This window comes from Mesocricetus auratus, unplaced genomic scaffold, assembly GCF_017639785.1.
Source record: "Mesocricetus auratus isolate SY011 unplaced genomic scaffold, BCM_Maur_2.0 Super-Scaffold_15014, whole genome shotgun sequence".
NCBI classification, from domain to species: domain Eukaryota; kingdom Metazoa; phylum Chordata; class Mammalia; order Rodentia; family Cricetidae; genus Mesocricetus; species Mesocricetus auratus.
In genome coordinates, this window is record NW_024429186.1 from 31,132,045 (window position 1) to 31,146,506 (window position 14,462).

The 14,462-nt window shown below is 46.7% G+C and overlaps 1 protein-coding gene across 17 annotated transcripts in view; it reads right to left on the reverse strand.

Moving 5' to 3' along the window:
* Positions 1 to 1,237: 1,237 nt before the first annotated feature.
* The window catches only part of Ttll5 (tubulin tyrosine ligase like 5), a 234,662-nt gene continuing 221,437 nt past the window's right edge, over positions 1,238 to 14,462 (reverse strand). For all 17 annotated transcript variants that reach the window (XM_040742715.1, XM_040742720.1, XM_040742719.1 and 14 more), the window contains one exon: positions 1,238 to 1,852. Coding sequence is in view for 2 of the 17 variants with exons in the window: in XM_040742721.1 (XP_040598655.1) it covers positions 1,830 to 1,852 (23 nt within the window). In the remaining 15 variants the exon portion in view is untranslated. The remainder of the gene's footprint in view (positions 1,853 to 14,462) is intronic.

Consider the following 14,462-nt stretch of genomic DNA (forward strand, 5'->3'; position numbering starts at 1 on the left):
TCTGCAGTCCAGTCTTCCCTTTCCATGGCGGGCCACAAGTACTAGGCCATTTGAGCCATTGTCTTCAAAAGCACACACTTGTTTTGAGGAGAGCAGCAAGACTGGAAAGGTCACCTCTGCTGGAGGGGGAAGGCTAGAACCACCCATCTGGTCTGTGGCCACGCCCAGCACCTTCTCAGAAGAATGACCTGGAAGCACTATGGTGAGGCAAGATGGGAGTCTGGCTTCAGGCCCTGGTGGGCAGAGAGGAGGAGCCTGAGGATTTGTTCTGATGGGGTTGCCCCCAGCGACTGCAAGCTCCAGGGCTGCCGTGAAAGTGCTCACCCTAGGCTCATGTCCTCTCTCTCTCTCTCCCTCTCTCTCCCTCCCTCCCTCCCTCCCTCTCTCTCTCTCTCTCTCTCTCGTTCCTTTTTGCAAGACTGGTATTTGGAGAACTCTCAGACCCTGTCTCCACCTCTGCACATCAGAAAGGGACTATGGAGGAATCAGAGTTTGCTGTCTAACCAATTCAGATCAAGTAGGCACTTAAGATGGTCCTAGGACACATGGGAAACCTTTCTCTAGTCTGCTCTTCAGAGTCCCCATCAGCTACTGTACCCTAACCCCATCCAAGCTCTAAAAACAAAACAAGGGGGGTCTTCACCCCTCCCCCCTCTTCTTTAGTTTGTTGAGACAAGGTCTCAGAACTCAGTCTTCCAGGCTGGAACTCACTATACAGCCCAGCCCAGCCCTGCGTTAACTCACGGCAATCCCCCTGTCTCCCTCATGCTGGAATGGCAGGCATGAGCCTCCACACAGGACCAGTCTGTCTTCTTGGGTGTCATTTTTTTTTTTTCCTGTCTGGATTTCAACACTGTCTATGGGGTTTTTCTTGAAACCCTGGCTCTGAGACCTGCGGAGGTGGAGAGCAGTGTGCTCCAGTCACCCAGAGGAACTGTGTGGAGAGGCTGAGCACTGGCTACATTCACACCCCACTGCAGGAGCACAATGCATCAGCCTGCTGGAGGCTAAGCTGGGAGTGCGGGCACACACCGGTTCCATGTGTGGGAGTTGGCTGCTCTGGGAACTAGTCTGGTGCTCCCATCTGCTCCAAGTTTCTTGACAGCTCCCCTTCTAAAACGAAAACTGAAAAGCTGTCCAACACTGAACTATGAAACAAAACGAAATGTTGGTTCCATTTTAGCCCTGATTGTGAATACTCATTGTTGGGAAATTAGTGAATGGAAAAAAAGGAAAGAAAAATTGAATTACTTTATTAATCTTAGAAGTCAGTAATTCCAAAAGGCGCCTGTCCCATGGCAGTCGCCTACTTGCTTCCCCACTCTGGGGAACCGGTGCTGTTGGCTCCCCTCCCTCACACTCTCGGAAAAGGGAAGATCAAGTTTGGTGGATGGTGTTAGGATCTGAAGCTTGTACAAAATAAAATAAACTTAATACTTCAATCTGGAAAAGAAGCGAAAGCCAGATGCAAATAGCCAAAGAGCCTCTTTTATATCATCTGGGGGCAGCAGCAGGAGAGACAAGGACCTAGCGGGTGGGGAGGGGAAGAGAGGGAAAGGCACACTCCTGCTCTGATGGGGGCATGCCGCATCAGGCCAGAGTCCCCACTGCCAAGTTCCATCCAAACCCAGGGGTCTGTGTTCCCTGTTGTCCTGGTAAAAGTCTGGTTGGGCTGATTGCAACCATCTACTGTCACTTCTGCTTGAAGGCCTTGGGGACTCTGAGGCAGCAAAAAATACTATGGACCCCTGGCAGCACCATGGAGGCTTAGCCTCAGTCCCGCTCCTGGGGGCGCAACAGGTTCTTCCTTCGGAGTCGTCTTCTGCGGTTCATCTGTCAGTATGAGTGGGAGCTGGAAAAGAGAAGGCGGAGCCTCAGTCCCAGCATGGGCAGAACAAAGAAGGCCACCTCTAACAAAGGACCCCCCTGGAGCACACAGCCCTCAGTCCTCGGCCCAAAGCCATCCTAAAACACCCATGCTCTGTTGCTGCGGCATGGTGGGAGTCTCTGCTTTTTTAACTTGTGCAAAAACATGTATTCTTGTTTACTTTCACCCTGTAAAACCACTGGGTCTTGCTGTGTAGCCCAGGCTGACCCCAAGTTCCTAGGCTCAAGCTAAGATGCTACCACAGTCTCTTGAGTAGCTGGAACCACAAAGAAGACTCCACGCCCGGAAGTAGGACCATTTTCATACCTTGCTATGCCAAGTGATAGCCTTTGGTAGTCTCAGCTACACAGGAAGCTGAGGCGGGAGGATCATCTCAGCCCAGGACTTCAAAGACAGCCTAGGTAATGGCAGAGTAAAACCCCTCCATTCAAAACAAACACTGCCATGTTTCTAAATAGAGGATACTATAAGCGTCCACCTTTTCGGCGCTCAGGGTCAGCCTCAGCATTTTTGAACTGTGCCTTTGAGATCTGAATCCTTAGGGTCAGGTGGTCAGCTAACATTCTGCCTTGTGCCCACCCCCAACCCCACCCCATTCCCGTTACGTACTCCTCAATCAGTTTCAGGAAAAGTACGAATCGGGTAACCAGCTAGACACCCACAGTTTCTTCCCAGGTGCACTGATCTGAATTGTATCCTTTCCTTGACTGCCTTTAACTTAAAAGTGGATTAATAAGTAGTTATCTCGTTTTCAAAGATCCACTATTAGGAATGTTTGTGGGGGGAGGGCTGTGAGCATACATCCAGAGACATCAGATAGCCCTGGAGCCGGGGTTATGGACGGTTGTAAGTCACCTGACATGAGTGGTGGGAACCTGAGGTTGATCTCTGGCACAAAAACAAACCAAAACCAAAACCAAAACCAAAAATCAAAAACCACAAAACAAAACAAAACAAACGAGTGAGGGATAAATAAATAAAATCATCAGCAGAAATTACTTCATGATTATCTTCTTGTTGGCTTCATTTCCACGGCATGAAGAACGTTGTTATTCTTTCTTCTCAAGTATGTTTGTTTTCCTGTGTGTATGTGAGTGTGTGTTCAGGTCTATATGGTGAGGCTAAAGGTCACGGTCACCTGGCTTCCTCCCTGACTCTGTCTTTTGAGAGAGTAACCCCGCTCTCTCTGGCAGCTCTGTCTTTAGCATCCTAGAGGAGGATGAAGTCCTTGCCACTGCATATGTATCTTCCATCAGCTCTGAGACATTTTCAGTCATTGCCTTCTAGGATATTACCCCTTTCCCTGCTTTCTCTTTCCAGAATTCCACTTACACATCTAATAGGCCTTCTCAATTGGCTTTTCATCTCTCTTTCATGCTTTGGTTTCGTATTTCAGAAAATATCTCTAAACACACCTCTGAGTTCATTAAGTCCCTGTCAGCTGGGACTAATCTGCCACCCACTGTTAAATTCAAATTTGAATGTGACAATTTAGTTCTTTTGAAAACGTGCGTGTCACACTTCTCATCTACTGTTCTTACTGATTCTTTTCCTCCCTCTGGCCATGAAAACATGCATTTTGCATCACTTGGTGATTTCAGTATTTTGCTCACACTGTTGGTTACTAATCTGTTCTATTATTTTACACTGTGACCTTTCCTTTCTTAGAGTTGTATATGTGGGAATTATTTGAGGTTTGGGTTAAAGAAGGATTCCTCTAGGGCCAGCAAGATGGCTCAGTGAGTAAAGGTGCCTGTGGCCAAGCCTGAGAACCTGAGTCCGATCACTGGGATCCACATGGTGAAGGAGAGAACCAACTCTTGCAAGCTGTCCTTTGAAGTTACCCATCATGCTGTTGTTCTGTTGCTCTCCTCCTGTGCTTTTGTTTGAAGTCCTGGCCTAGATGTTCTTTTTCTTTCTTTTTGTTAAGCCACGCATCTGGGGATGACACAACTCATACTCGAGGACTTGGTGCTTGCTGGCACGTGCAGTTACAGCTTACCGTGCTGTTTCCTAGTCAACAAGCATAATCACAGAGCATATCTGGAATCGCCCCTCAATGAACCCTGAATGCACCTGTAAATGACACCGTATCAGTCTGCAGCAAGCAGACTTCCATAAACGCAGTTGCTCTTCAGCCCCCTCTTTTCTGTTTGCACCTGGCTTGTTTATGGCCACACAGCATCATCTGCCACGGGAGCACTATCATCTGCCACGGGAGCACTATCATCTGCCACGGGAGCACTATCATCTGCCACGGGAGCACTATCACTTGCCACGGGAGCACTATCACTTGCCATGGGAGCACCATGAGGCAGGGGCAGGCATCTGGTTCTTGCCCTCCAGGAGGCACAGTGCCTGATAGGCAGGTCTGGATGGGCTCTGGAAAGTGATCCCAGTTGCTCCTTTTGTTTCTGGCCTCAGCCTGGATGCCTCCATGGACAGCTGGGACTTTTGGTACAACCCACCACATCTAGCTCCCCTGCTATTCTTTTGGAAGTGCAGAAGCCATCATCCTGGACACTGTCTTATGCATCCCGGGCTGTCTTGAACTTGTTATATAGCCAAGCAGAGGATAACCTTACATTTTTGACCCTCCTGTCTGCAGCTCCCAAAAGATGGGATTATAGATACACACCACCACGCCTATTTTATGAGGTGCTGGGTTTGTTTTTAATTATCTAAATGCAAAGACCTTTATCTCGTAGGTTAGTTCCTAAGGTCTTTCCAAATTGTCAAAGTGGCATTGGTAGTCTCTTCTGGCCTCATTCCAGCTGGATGAGAAGGGAAGTGAATCAGTCCATTTATTTATATCCTGAGTGACACCGGCAGATAGGGACAGCTGGAGTGAGGGCCACACTCTACCCCTCACCTTCCCGGGCACTGTTCCAGCGAGTAGGAATGAACAACACAGGCACAAGAACATCAGATCCGTTTCAAGAAACCCTGCCTGGGTGGCACAGCTGCAGGGGTGTGCTCAGAGCTAAGTCAGCCAGGGGTAAGGAGAAGGCGGCCCCAGGGCATGGGCTGCCGACCAGCACAGCGCCAAGCTGGCTCTAACGCCAAACCCTCCCAGAACCCCTTCTAATTGTGAATGAACAATGAAGGCACTTGGCCTAAGCCGCAGATGTCAACACCAACGTTAGCTTGGAGATGTTCTATTTACAAATAAGTGAATAATTTTTTTCCATACTTTCTGGGGGCTGCCCTGGAACTTGCTCTGTAGACCAGGCTGGCCTCAAACTCACAGAGATCCGCCTGCCTCTGCCTCCCGAGTGCTGGGATTAAAGGCGTGTGCCACCAACGCTTGGCTTAAGTGAATAATTTTTAGTACAAAACTATTTAAAGGATTTCTACTGTTGTTTTTATACAATAAGCCTTTTTATTTTTGAGACAAAGTGTGCCCAGGCTGACCTTGAACTCCTGATCCTGTTTCAAGCTCCCTGTGTCACTATTACAGATGTGCACTATACTGTACCAGGCACTGTCACTACTATAGATGTACACTGCTGCACCAGGCTAATTCTTCATTTAGGAAAAACATATACATTTAAAAAATATTTGACTCGTTCTGACCTATAACTATAGTTTTCTTATTGTGATTCATTTTCTTAATAGAACAGTAACGGGTAAATGTACTGGCAAAACAACATCATGGAACAGAAACAGGTGTCTCCAGATGACTTTCCCATGTGTCTCAGTGGAACATTTCTTCCTGTGATATTCAGAGGGAAGGCCACTTTTCATGGGCAACAGCCTTTAGTTTTTTTTTTTATTTTTGGCATGAGAGTATTTAGTATCTACCCTTTTACGAAAATTTAAAAATTGCACAGCTGATCTAAATTAAGCTTCTTGGGTTCTAATTCTGTACGTGTGACTATTGTGCCAGTTCTGAAGCACAGTCCACCTAAGTACATCTGATTATTTGTTACACATTTAGATTTGTAGCTGGGTGTGGTGGTGTACGCCTTTCATTTAGCAATTGGGAGGCAGAGACGGGTGGATCTCTGAGTTTCAGGCCAGCCAGGGCTTAGCAATGAAACCTTGTCTCAAAATAATCATCGCAAGGATAATTACTTTATGAAAAGCTTCTGCTCCTCTTACAGGTCATCCTAGAGATGGAGAGAGGCGAGCAGAACCATGGCCTTTAATCTCACTGAAACTTCTCATAGTTACTTTTGTGCAGACTCATATGTCACAGTCATGTAGAGATCAGAGGTCAGACTGAGGGGGTCTGTTCCCTCCTTCTACCCTGTGGGGCCTGGTGAACTCAGGTCTTCAAGCTTGGTGGCAGGTGCCTTTATCCACTGAGCCATTTCAAAAATGAGTCCATAATCTCATTTTGCTATTTACAACTGTTCCAACTTTGGGTTTTAATGGATATTTGGCTTGTTTTCATCTCACCATAGCGGGCTTTAAGAATGGAGCTTATACAGCTTTGAGTCCAAAAGGACAGACAGACTGCCATTAGCAGGGATTCCGTCTACTCTAGGATAGTGACCTCCCATCTGTAAAATCCCAGCTTCATGTCCTCCTGTAGTAGATGTAGCTCTGTCGAGTCCGAGAGGCCCCTGGGCACAGCTCTGTGCCTGAGATCAGAAAAGCAGGGTTTCAACTGCCCAAGGAGGGTGGGGAGGAAATGTAGAGACCTAGGTGGATTTAGTACAGTTAAAAAAGATGGTCATGGGACATACATGTCATGACTTCAACGGAAGCCTCCGTACATTAGCAAACATGGTCCCTGGTATTTTTCTCACTTTAGTGCATTTTCTTCCACTGGGGTTGGGAGGCAGGTGATGGGTTGTTATGTGTTCTACTACTAGGCCATGTCTCCCCAATAAAGCAAACACCACAACCAAATTCAAATAACCACTATGATGCTACTGATTAGTTCTCATGAACCTAAATGTGACCCACTAATTGATTCAATGACCCATTACCGCTAGGTTGTGACTCATAGTTTAAAAGTCACTGCTGTGAACTCGGGCATGGTGATAAATGCCTGTAATCCCAGGATTTGAGCGGTTAAGATTCGAGGATCACCCTGAGCTCACTCCGAGCTCTACATCAGCCTGGGCTACACAGTGAGTTCAAGGTGAGTCCTGACTACAAAGTGAAAGAATGTCAAACAGCAAACAACAATAACAACCAACCAAACCAAAATGCAAAAATCAAAGAACAAGCCACTATTCTCATGAGTGAGTCAGCAAGAGGGAGCTTTGAGGGACGGAGTACTCTTTTCCAGAAGCTGCTGAGGGGATGGCACGTGCTGAAGAGGCTAAGTTCCCAGGCAGCAGAGGGCAGGGCTCACGATGTGAGCATCTCTGAAGTCTCGGCCTGCAGTGACCCTGGGCCACCACCCCAAGCAGCTGGGATGCGCAGGGATAAACGCAGACAAACCACAGTCTCTGTGCTTGCATTCCTCCTCTGCAATGAGGAAGTAACTCAGCAAACGTCAGCAGTTACTACACGACAGTGTCCTGAACCTCCACAAGGGTGCTATGGGGCATGAGTTACAAGGAAATAATCTAAACAAAAATTGATTCCCAGACAATTAAAAAAGGCACCTGTCTCGGCCTCTAAGCTCAACAGTCACTGTCATGCCATGCATTTCTGGGCTCTAGAACACTCTTGTGTCTACAGGGACCACCTGCTGGGCCTCCTCAGCGCTTTCTTAGTCCTGGACTCTGTGCTAGTCTTCATCACACTCTTTCCTTGGGAGTTTATCCACCCATAACTTTAATCCCTGGGGCGGGGGCGATGCTGAGTGTTGCCCCAGACCATGCCCGTGCCACCATTCACAAGGCTGATGCTGCTGGTGGCACAAGTTATAACTCAGTTAACACAGCTGAGTTCAAAAGCACTTAAGCGAAGTCACAGTCATCAGAAGGGTGTCTGGAAGCGATCCCTCACTCACGTTCCTGTAAGCTACCCTCATTAAATTCACCGGGTCTCCCTCACACAAAAAAGGACACGGAAGTAGAAGGTACACAGGTTGAGAAGAAGGGATTCAGTGGGAACACATGATGCTGTAAGAGCTAATGGGGAGTGAATATGATCAAATATATTATGTGTACATATGAAAACGCCATAATGAAATCCAGCAGTATGCACAAGGGGCCCCTAGGAAATGAAAGTGTTGGTGAAGATGGGAGAAATAGTACTCGGGTACTGTTGGTGTAAATGTAAGATGATATATATATATATAGTCTCTATGGACAACAGTATAACAGGTCCTCAAAAACCTTAAAAATAGAATTCTCATGTGATCCGGCAGCTCTGCTCCTGTGTGCAGAGGTTGAAGTTAACTGTATGGCTGTAGTCACAGCAACACAAACACAATAGCCCAGAGGTGGCGGCAACCCACGTGTCCACTGCTGGATGAGCAGACAACAGACAGAGAGGACGTGGCATGTTCACACAGTCAAGTATTATTCAGCAGGAAGGAAACGGACACATGCACGTCACAACCCAGGAGAACCCTAAGTGAAATAAGCCAGCCATAAAAGGTCAATAATGTAAGTTCCCGCTTACGCGAGGCATCAGTAGTAACACCCGTAGGGACAGGAAACAGAACGGCGGACTCCCTGCAAAGAGTCATTTAACAGGTACGAGCTGCATTGTTGTAAGATGAAGTGTGCAGACGGATGGCAGTGCCAGTTTCACAGCACGAATGTGCTTGATGCCACTGTGCACTCAACACAGGCAAAATGGCAAACATATTTGGTTCCAGGCATAACGTGGAGTGTTTATTGTTTGTATTATCGTAGTTAAAATCTGTATTTGTGTCAGAAATGGAATGTAGGGGACTTTACTGTTTGGTCTGGTCCACGGCCCCTCGCATTTGCTTATGGTTTTAGCCCCAACTCCTCCCTCAGTGTCAACTAAGATACCCTGGCCAGACTGGAAATAGTAGTCCCACTCTCCCTGCATCACAAAAGCTGGCAAGTAGCCCACACTTGGCCCAAGTCCACATCCCCTTGACCACAGCAACTGCTTCAAGAGGTAGCCTGGCATGTAAGCCAAGCCCTCTACTGCTGCCTCGAGGGGTGTTTCTACTTCAGTAGACAGAGTAAAGCTCCTGGCTTGGTCCCTTGGCTGTAAAGAGTAGGGCTGGAGCTGCTCAGCTACCCGTTCCCCCTAGCGATGTTTCCACACAGATGAAGCCATAGAGAGTAAGAAACAAGGAGGTCAATGAAGCTGTGACAGGACATATGGTACAGTGATTAATTGCATTTGTTGCTCTTGCATAGGACCCAGGTTTGGTTCCCAGCACCCATGCTGCAGTTCACAATCATCACAACTCCAGTTCTAGGGGATCTGATGCCCTCTTCTGAACTCCACTGGCACCAGGCACATGTGCACATACATACAGACAGGCAAAATACTGTATACACAGTAAAAACATTTACAAACTAAAAAAAAACTGTGTATAAATTTTAAACCAAGCTATGGTAATAGCTTTTGAACTCATGTTCAACAACATGAACTTAATTCATGAGCACAATGTGGGTTCAAAGGCTATTAGAACAGCAACTAGAATTTCATCCTTCCAGGGTTTTCCTTTTCTGTGCTCAAGGTGTGTGTGCATGTGGGGAGTGTCATGTATGTATGCATGTATGTGCCCATGTATGCACACGCAGGTACCAGAAGAGAGCTGCAGGTGCTGGCTGCTATCACTGTTAACCTTAATTTTTTGGACGCAGGTCTCTCACTGAACTGGGAGCTTACTGTTTTGGCTGGGGTGGGATCTGCCTATCTCTGCTTACCCAACAGTGGGTACAGGCATGTATGGCAAAGCCTGGTTTGGCTACACCACCTGCTGAGGGGCCAATTGCTGGCCCTTTGGCTTTCAGGGCATGATCTCTTGCCCACTGAGTCATATCCTTGGTCTTCAGGCCTTTTTGGAAGAAAGAAAGAAAGAAAGAAAGACAGAAAGAAAGAAAGAAAGAAAGAAAGAAAGACAGAAAGAAAGAAAGACAGAAGGAAAGAAGGAAAGAAGGAAAGAAGGAAAGAAAAGGAAAGGTATTTAAAACCGAGCCATGTATGGATTAAGACAAACTAAACAATCAAAGTAAAACAGAGCAGGGCTCTGGATGGCTCAGTGGGTAAAGAAGCTTGCCACCAGGCCTGATGGCCTGTCTCTTTGGATTTATATGCTACAAGGAGAAAACTGACTCCCACGTGTGCATGTGTGTGTGTGCGCGCGTGCATATATACACACAAAATAAATAAATGGGATTAAAAAGCCATCTAAAACAAGATCCAAAGTTCAAGAGTCTCTTCCACCCTATGGTCTGGGCCTTCCATCTTACAGGCAGACAGCTGTCAGGTTCTGGCCTGTGGCCACTCACGTGGCCTTTCTTATGACAGCCAACACAAAGATAGGAGCACGACCTATACTGTGCTTTGCTTTCGGCTCTTCTTCCATTTTTTTTATTTTTTTTTATTTAGCATGTATCTCAGAAGTTATTCCTTGACCACAGTAACATCTAGGTCAAGAGCAGTCAGTAGTCCTTATGCAAATATATAAATCCCAAGACATCTTTGGTTCCACAGATCTTTGTAAGGAAAAGTACAACGGTCTGTTATTCTGTCATCCTGCAACCAGGAGATAACAGGAAACAGCCTCTTCTCCCTGACAACCAAGGCCCACCTAGGAGAAGCCGGAGCTTAACAAGGGAGATGCTGTTTCTCAGATGCTCTCAAAGGGAAAGGGAGGACGCACACACCCCCATATTAGTGTCCCTTAAGATTATGGAAAAAGTTTAACCACCACTGGGAACAGTGACAGCTCTGTCACATGGACACTGATGCTCAGACAAACATGAGGCAGCCACACTGACAATGCGACTAACTTTGGAGGCTACAGCCAATGGGAACCCGTGTCTTTGCTAGGGCATCAGATGTCAGCTTGCTATCACCAGGCAGAAACGCTCCAGATCCTTTGAACTAAAGCCGGGCTTCAACAACGGCAAACCCTTCCTTCCCCTGCAGACCTCTTCCTGTAAGTTCATAAAGGCCCCGGGATGTTTCTGCTGTTTTATGTTTATCACCCAAACCAATCCATCCAGCCCCTTAGTCATTTTTATTACTCTCCACTGGCTATCTCAAACAGTCGCATCCTGCTGAGGGTTATGGTGCACTGCAGTCCATCTCTAACCTACTCTTTTATGCCCCTCCACGTCCACAGACCTGAGAACCATCAGAGCACTTTCCTAATCTGTGCAGACATGAGCTCTGGAACCTGAGAAGTTCTGTGCGGTTTTACTGTCTGCACACTGTCTTATGAAAGCTATATGCTTCTTTTTCACTCTCCACGTGATATCTGTATGAGTTTGCCTAAGCTTTTCTAACCAAAGCATTGCTTCTCCTCTATCTCTCCCTCATCCCGAGCCAACAAACACTCCTGGCTGAGAGTCACCATCTGACACCTGGGCTGAGGGGACATCGTACTGTTTATCTTCACCCTACCCTGTAAGTGCTTTTTTTCACCCTCAGAGAACTGTGTCCTACAAGCCAGGGTTTTAGCTCTTCTCCAACATAATCCTCATTTCAAGGAATGGTTCTGCAGTCTACAGATTAAGCCATCAGGGTGCCCCAAGTATTTGGTAAATAGAATTTGCTGCCAGGCGGTGGTGGCACACACCTTCAATCCCAGCACTAGGGAGGCACAAACAGGAGGATCTCTGTTGAGTTTGAGGCCAGTCTGGTCTACAGAGCAAGTTCCAGGACAGGCTCCAAAGCTACAGAGAAACCCTGTCTGGAAAAACAAAAACAACAACAAAAAAGTTGCTATGTAAAACTGTCTCCAATAATCTCTTTAATGTTCTTTATTTTTTAAGAGGCACACACATGCAAAAAAGCAGTGTGACTGGCAGCCTGCAAGATGGACTGTGGTATTCATGTCCAGTTGGATGGGACTTCATGGCTTACTTCTGAGATAGACAATACAGATTAAGTTCTGAGCAGCAGTAGCTGCTGCCCTAGGGATTTCCCATCATCCTACCGATGCAGCACTCTATTAGTCTGTTAGGGCCACCACAACAAAACACACACCTGGACAGATGTAGACAGCATAACCTCATTTTCCTCACAGCTCTGGGGGTGCTGGTAGGTTTGGCCTCTCTACTCCATGTCTTCACAAGTGCCTGGGGTTTCCTCTTCTAAGGGGTCAGAAGGGATGAGGGCCCAGAGGTGACAGCTTCATTTTAAGTTCACCATGTCTTTGAAGGGTGCCGTCACATTCTGAGGGACTGGGGGAGGGGAGGGCTTCCACATCTGAGGTTTGGAAAGACACAGTCTGAACAGGGACACAGACACAGACAGATCTGGGAGAGGACACATGGAGGGGCTGGCCAGCAAGTACGAGAATGAGAGCTTGGAAGCTGCCCTTCAGTTCATCTCGCAAATGAGGTCAGACTCTCTAGCTGCCAGCTTGCCTACAACTGCAGGCGAAACCTGAGCCAAAGATGACTGGCTGAAGCAAGCCACTGGAACTACCAGGTAAAAAAGGCCCAGAGCCCTAAGTTTGGGGACAATGCCTACCAACAGCTCCTTTTAATTCAGGTGCAAAGTATCCGACACGTGGCAGATATTAAGGATATTTCTAAGTGAAAGTGTTTCCAATGTCCTATGCAAAACTTAGTCCGGCATGGCCAACCGCTCGTGTAGGACAGACAGCTAACGTGGTTAGTGAAGGGACAGAATCCAAGTCGAGGGTTTCCCCCACTGAACTGTCTCACACATCCTCTATTTGCATTTTTCACATCAGAATTGTGACTAAAAATTTAAAAAGTAAAATAATGCTGTTAGCTGACATTTCATGGGGCTACGCTAAAAGGAATGGAAAGCAGATGGAAGCCAGCAATTTGTCCTGCAAATAGCCAATCCACAAATGTGGGTACATACCCCAACACTTTGGAGCTGACTTGGGAAGATTTATATCATTTGTGCCTAAATATTGCCCCCCACCGAGGCAGGGTCTTGATGCATTGCTGGGTTGGCCTTTGGGCAGGAATCCCCCTGCCTCTGCTTCCTGAGTGCTAGGGTGACAGCTGTGTACACATCACTGACTCCTTATTTTTTTCTTAGTGAAAAAATTACATTTATAAGTATTTTGTCTGTGTGCATGTGTGTGTACCATGTATATGCCTGGTGCTCTCCAAGGCCAGAGAGGGTGTTGGATCCCCTGGGATTAGTTACAGCCAGTGTGAGCTACCATGTGGGTGCTGGGAATGGGTCCTCTCGTAGGGCATCCAGGATTCCTTTTTTTTTTTTTAAGATTTATTTATTTATTTTGTATACAAGCTTCTGCTTGCACACCAGAAGAGGGCACCAGATCTCATTACAGATGGTTGTGAGCCATCATGTGGTTGCTGGGAATTGAACTCAGAACCTCTGGAAGAGCAGTGTGTGCTCTTAACTTTGAGCCATCTCTCCAGCCCCAGCCAGGGTTCTTAACCACCATCCTTTAACATTTTCAGGTTATGACAGGTGCAGCACTTCACAATACATCTGATTCCTTCTCACAGAAAGCTCTGGGTAATAAATAGCACAGCCTTTGAATCTCAGTAAGAACATGATTACAAAAATGAATGGCATTTATGCTTCCTCTCAGGAGTTCAGGGGACAGAAAGAAGTGTGGAGATGGCTCTCGTTTATCTCATGTTTACCCTAAGCATCCGCTATACACATATGACATGTGTGTAATGGATGAATGGCATAATTCATAGATCCTTTAGAAACTAACAAAGTGGGCCGGAGAGTTGGCTCAGAGGTTAAGACGGCCATGTTTGGAGACAAGCACCTTTCTGTGCTGCGCTGAACCACCCCCAACCTTTTCTCTTTTTCTTCCACACCCAAGACAGGGTCTCACAGGGTCTTACTCCATGTCTCGAACTGACATGGAAATAAGTCATGCAGCCTTGAACTCAAAGCAATCCTCCTGCTTCTGCCTCCTGAGCACTGTGTATCCTGACCTGTGATGCCATGTGAGGTGGCTGGTGCTGAATGTCTAGATTTGAAGTTGTTCTACATGGAGTCGGCTGAAAATAAAGGAGAGGATGAAGGCAGGGTCCTGAACAAGGGACAGACAGACAGATGGTGTGTGTGTGTGTGTGTGTGTGTGTGTGTGTGTGATTACCAAACTCACAACTCAACACCACTGATGCCATAAACGTGTCTAATATCACTAGTAGCCATCAAGAGAGGGGGATCCTTTTCCACACTCCTATACTCAGGGAAGCACTTCTGGTCAGACTACACTGTTGTGTACACACAAAGAGATGTGAAAGTGGGGGGTTGTTGGCAAGAAGGGGTTCAGTAGGAGTGGGGGGAGGAGGGAGGGAGAACTGTGAATATGATCAAAATGCATTATAAATATGTATGAAATTGTCCCCTGCTATTTTCCCCGTGTGCATTTCCTGTGCAGTCCTTGACCGAGTTACTCCTTAACTCCTTGTCTATGCTATTTTTTCAGTACAAATATAATTAAGTAACATATGCTAATTTAAGGAGACTTTACAATCATTCTTTGCCTTATAAAACTGGCAATTAAAAAAATTTTTTTGAG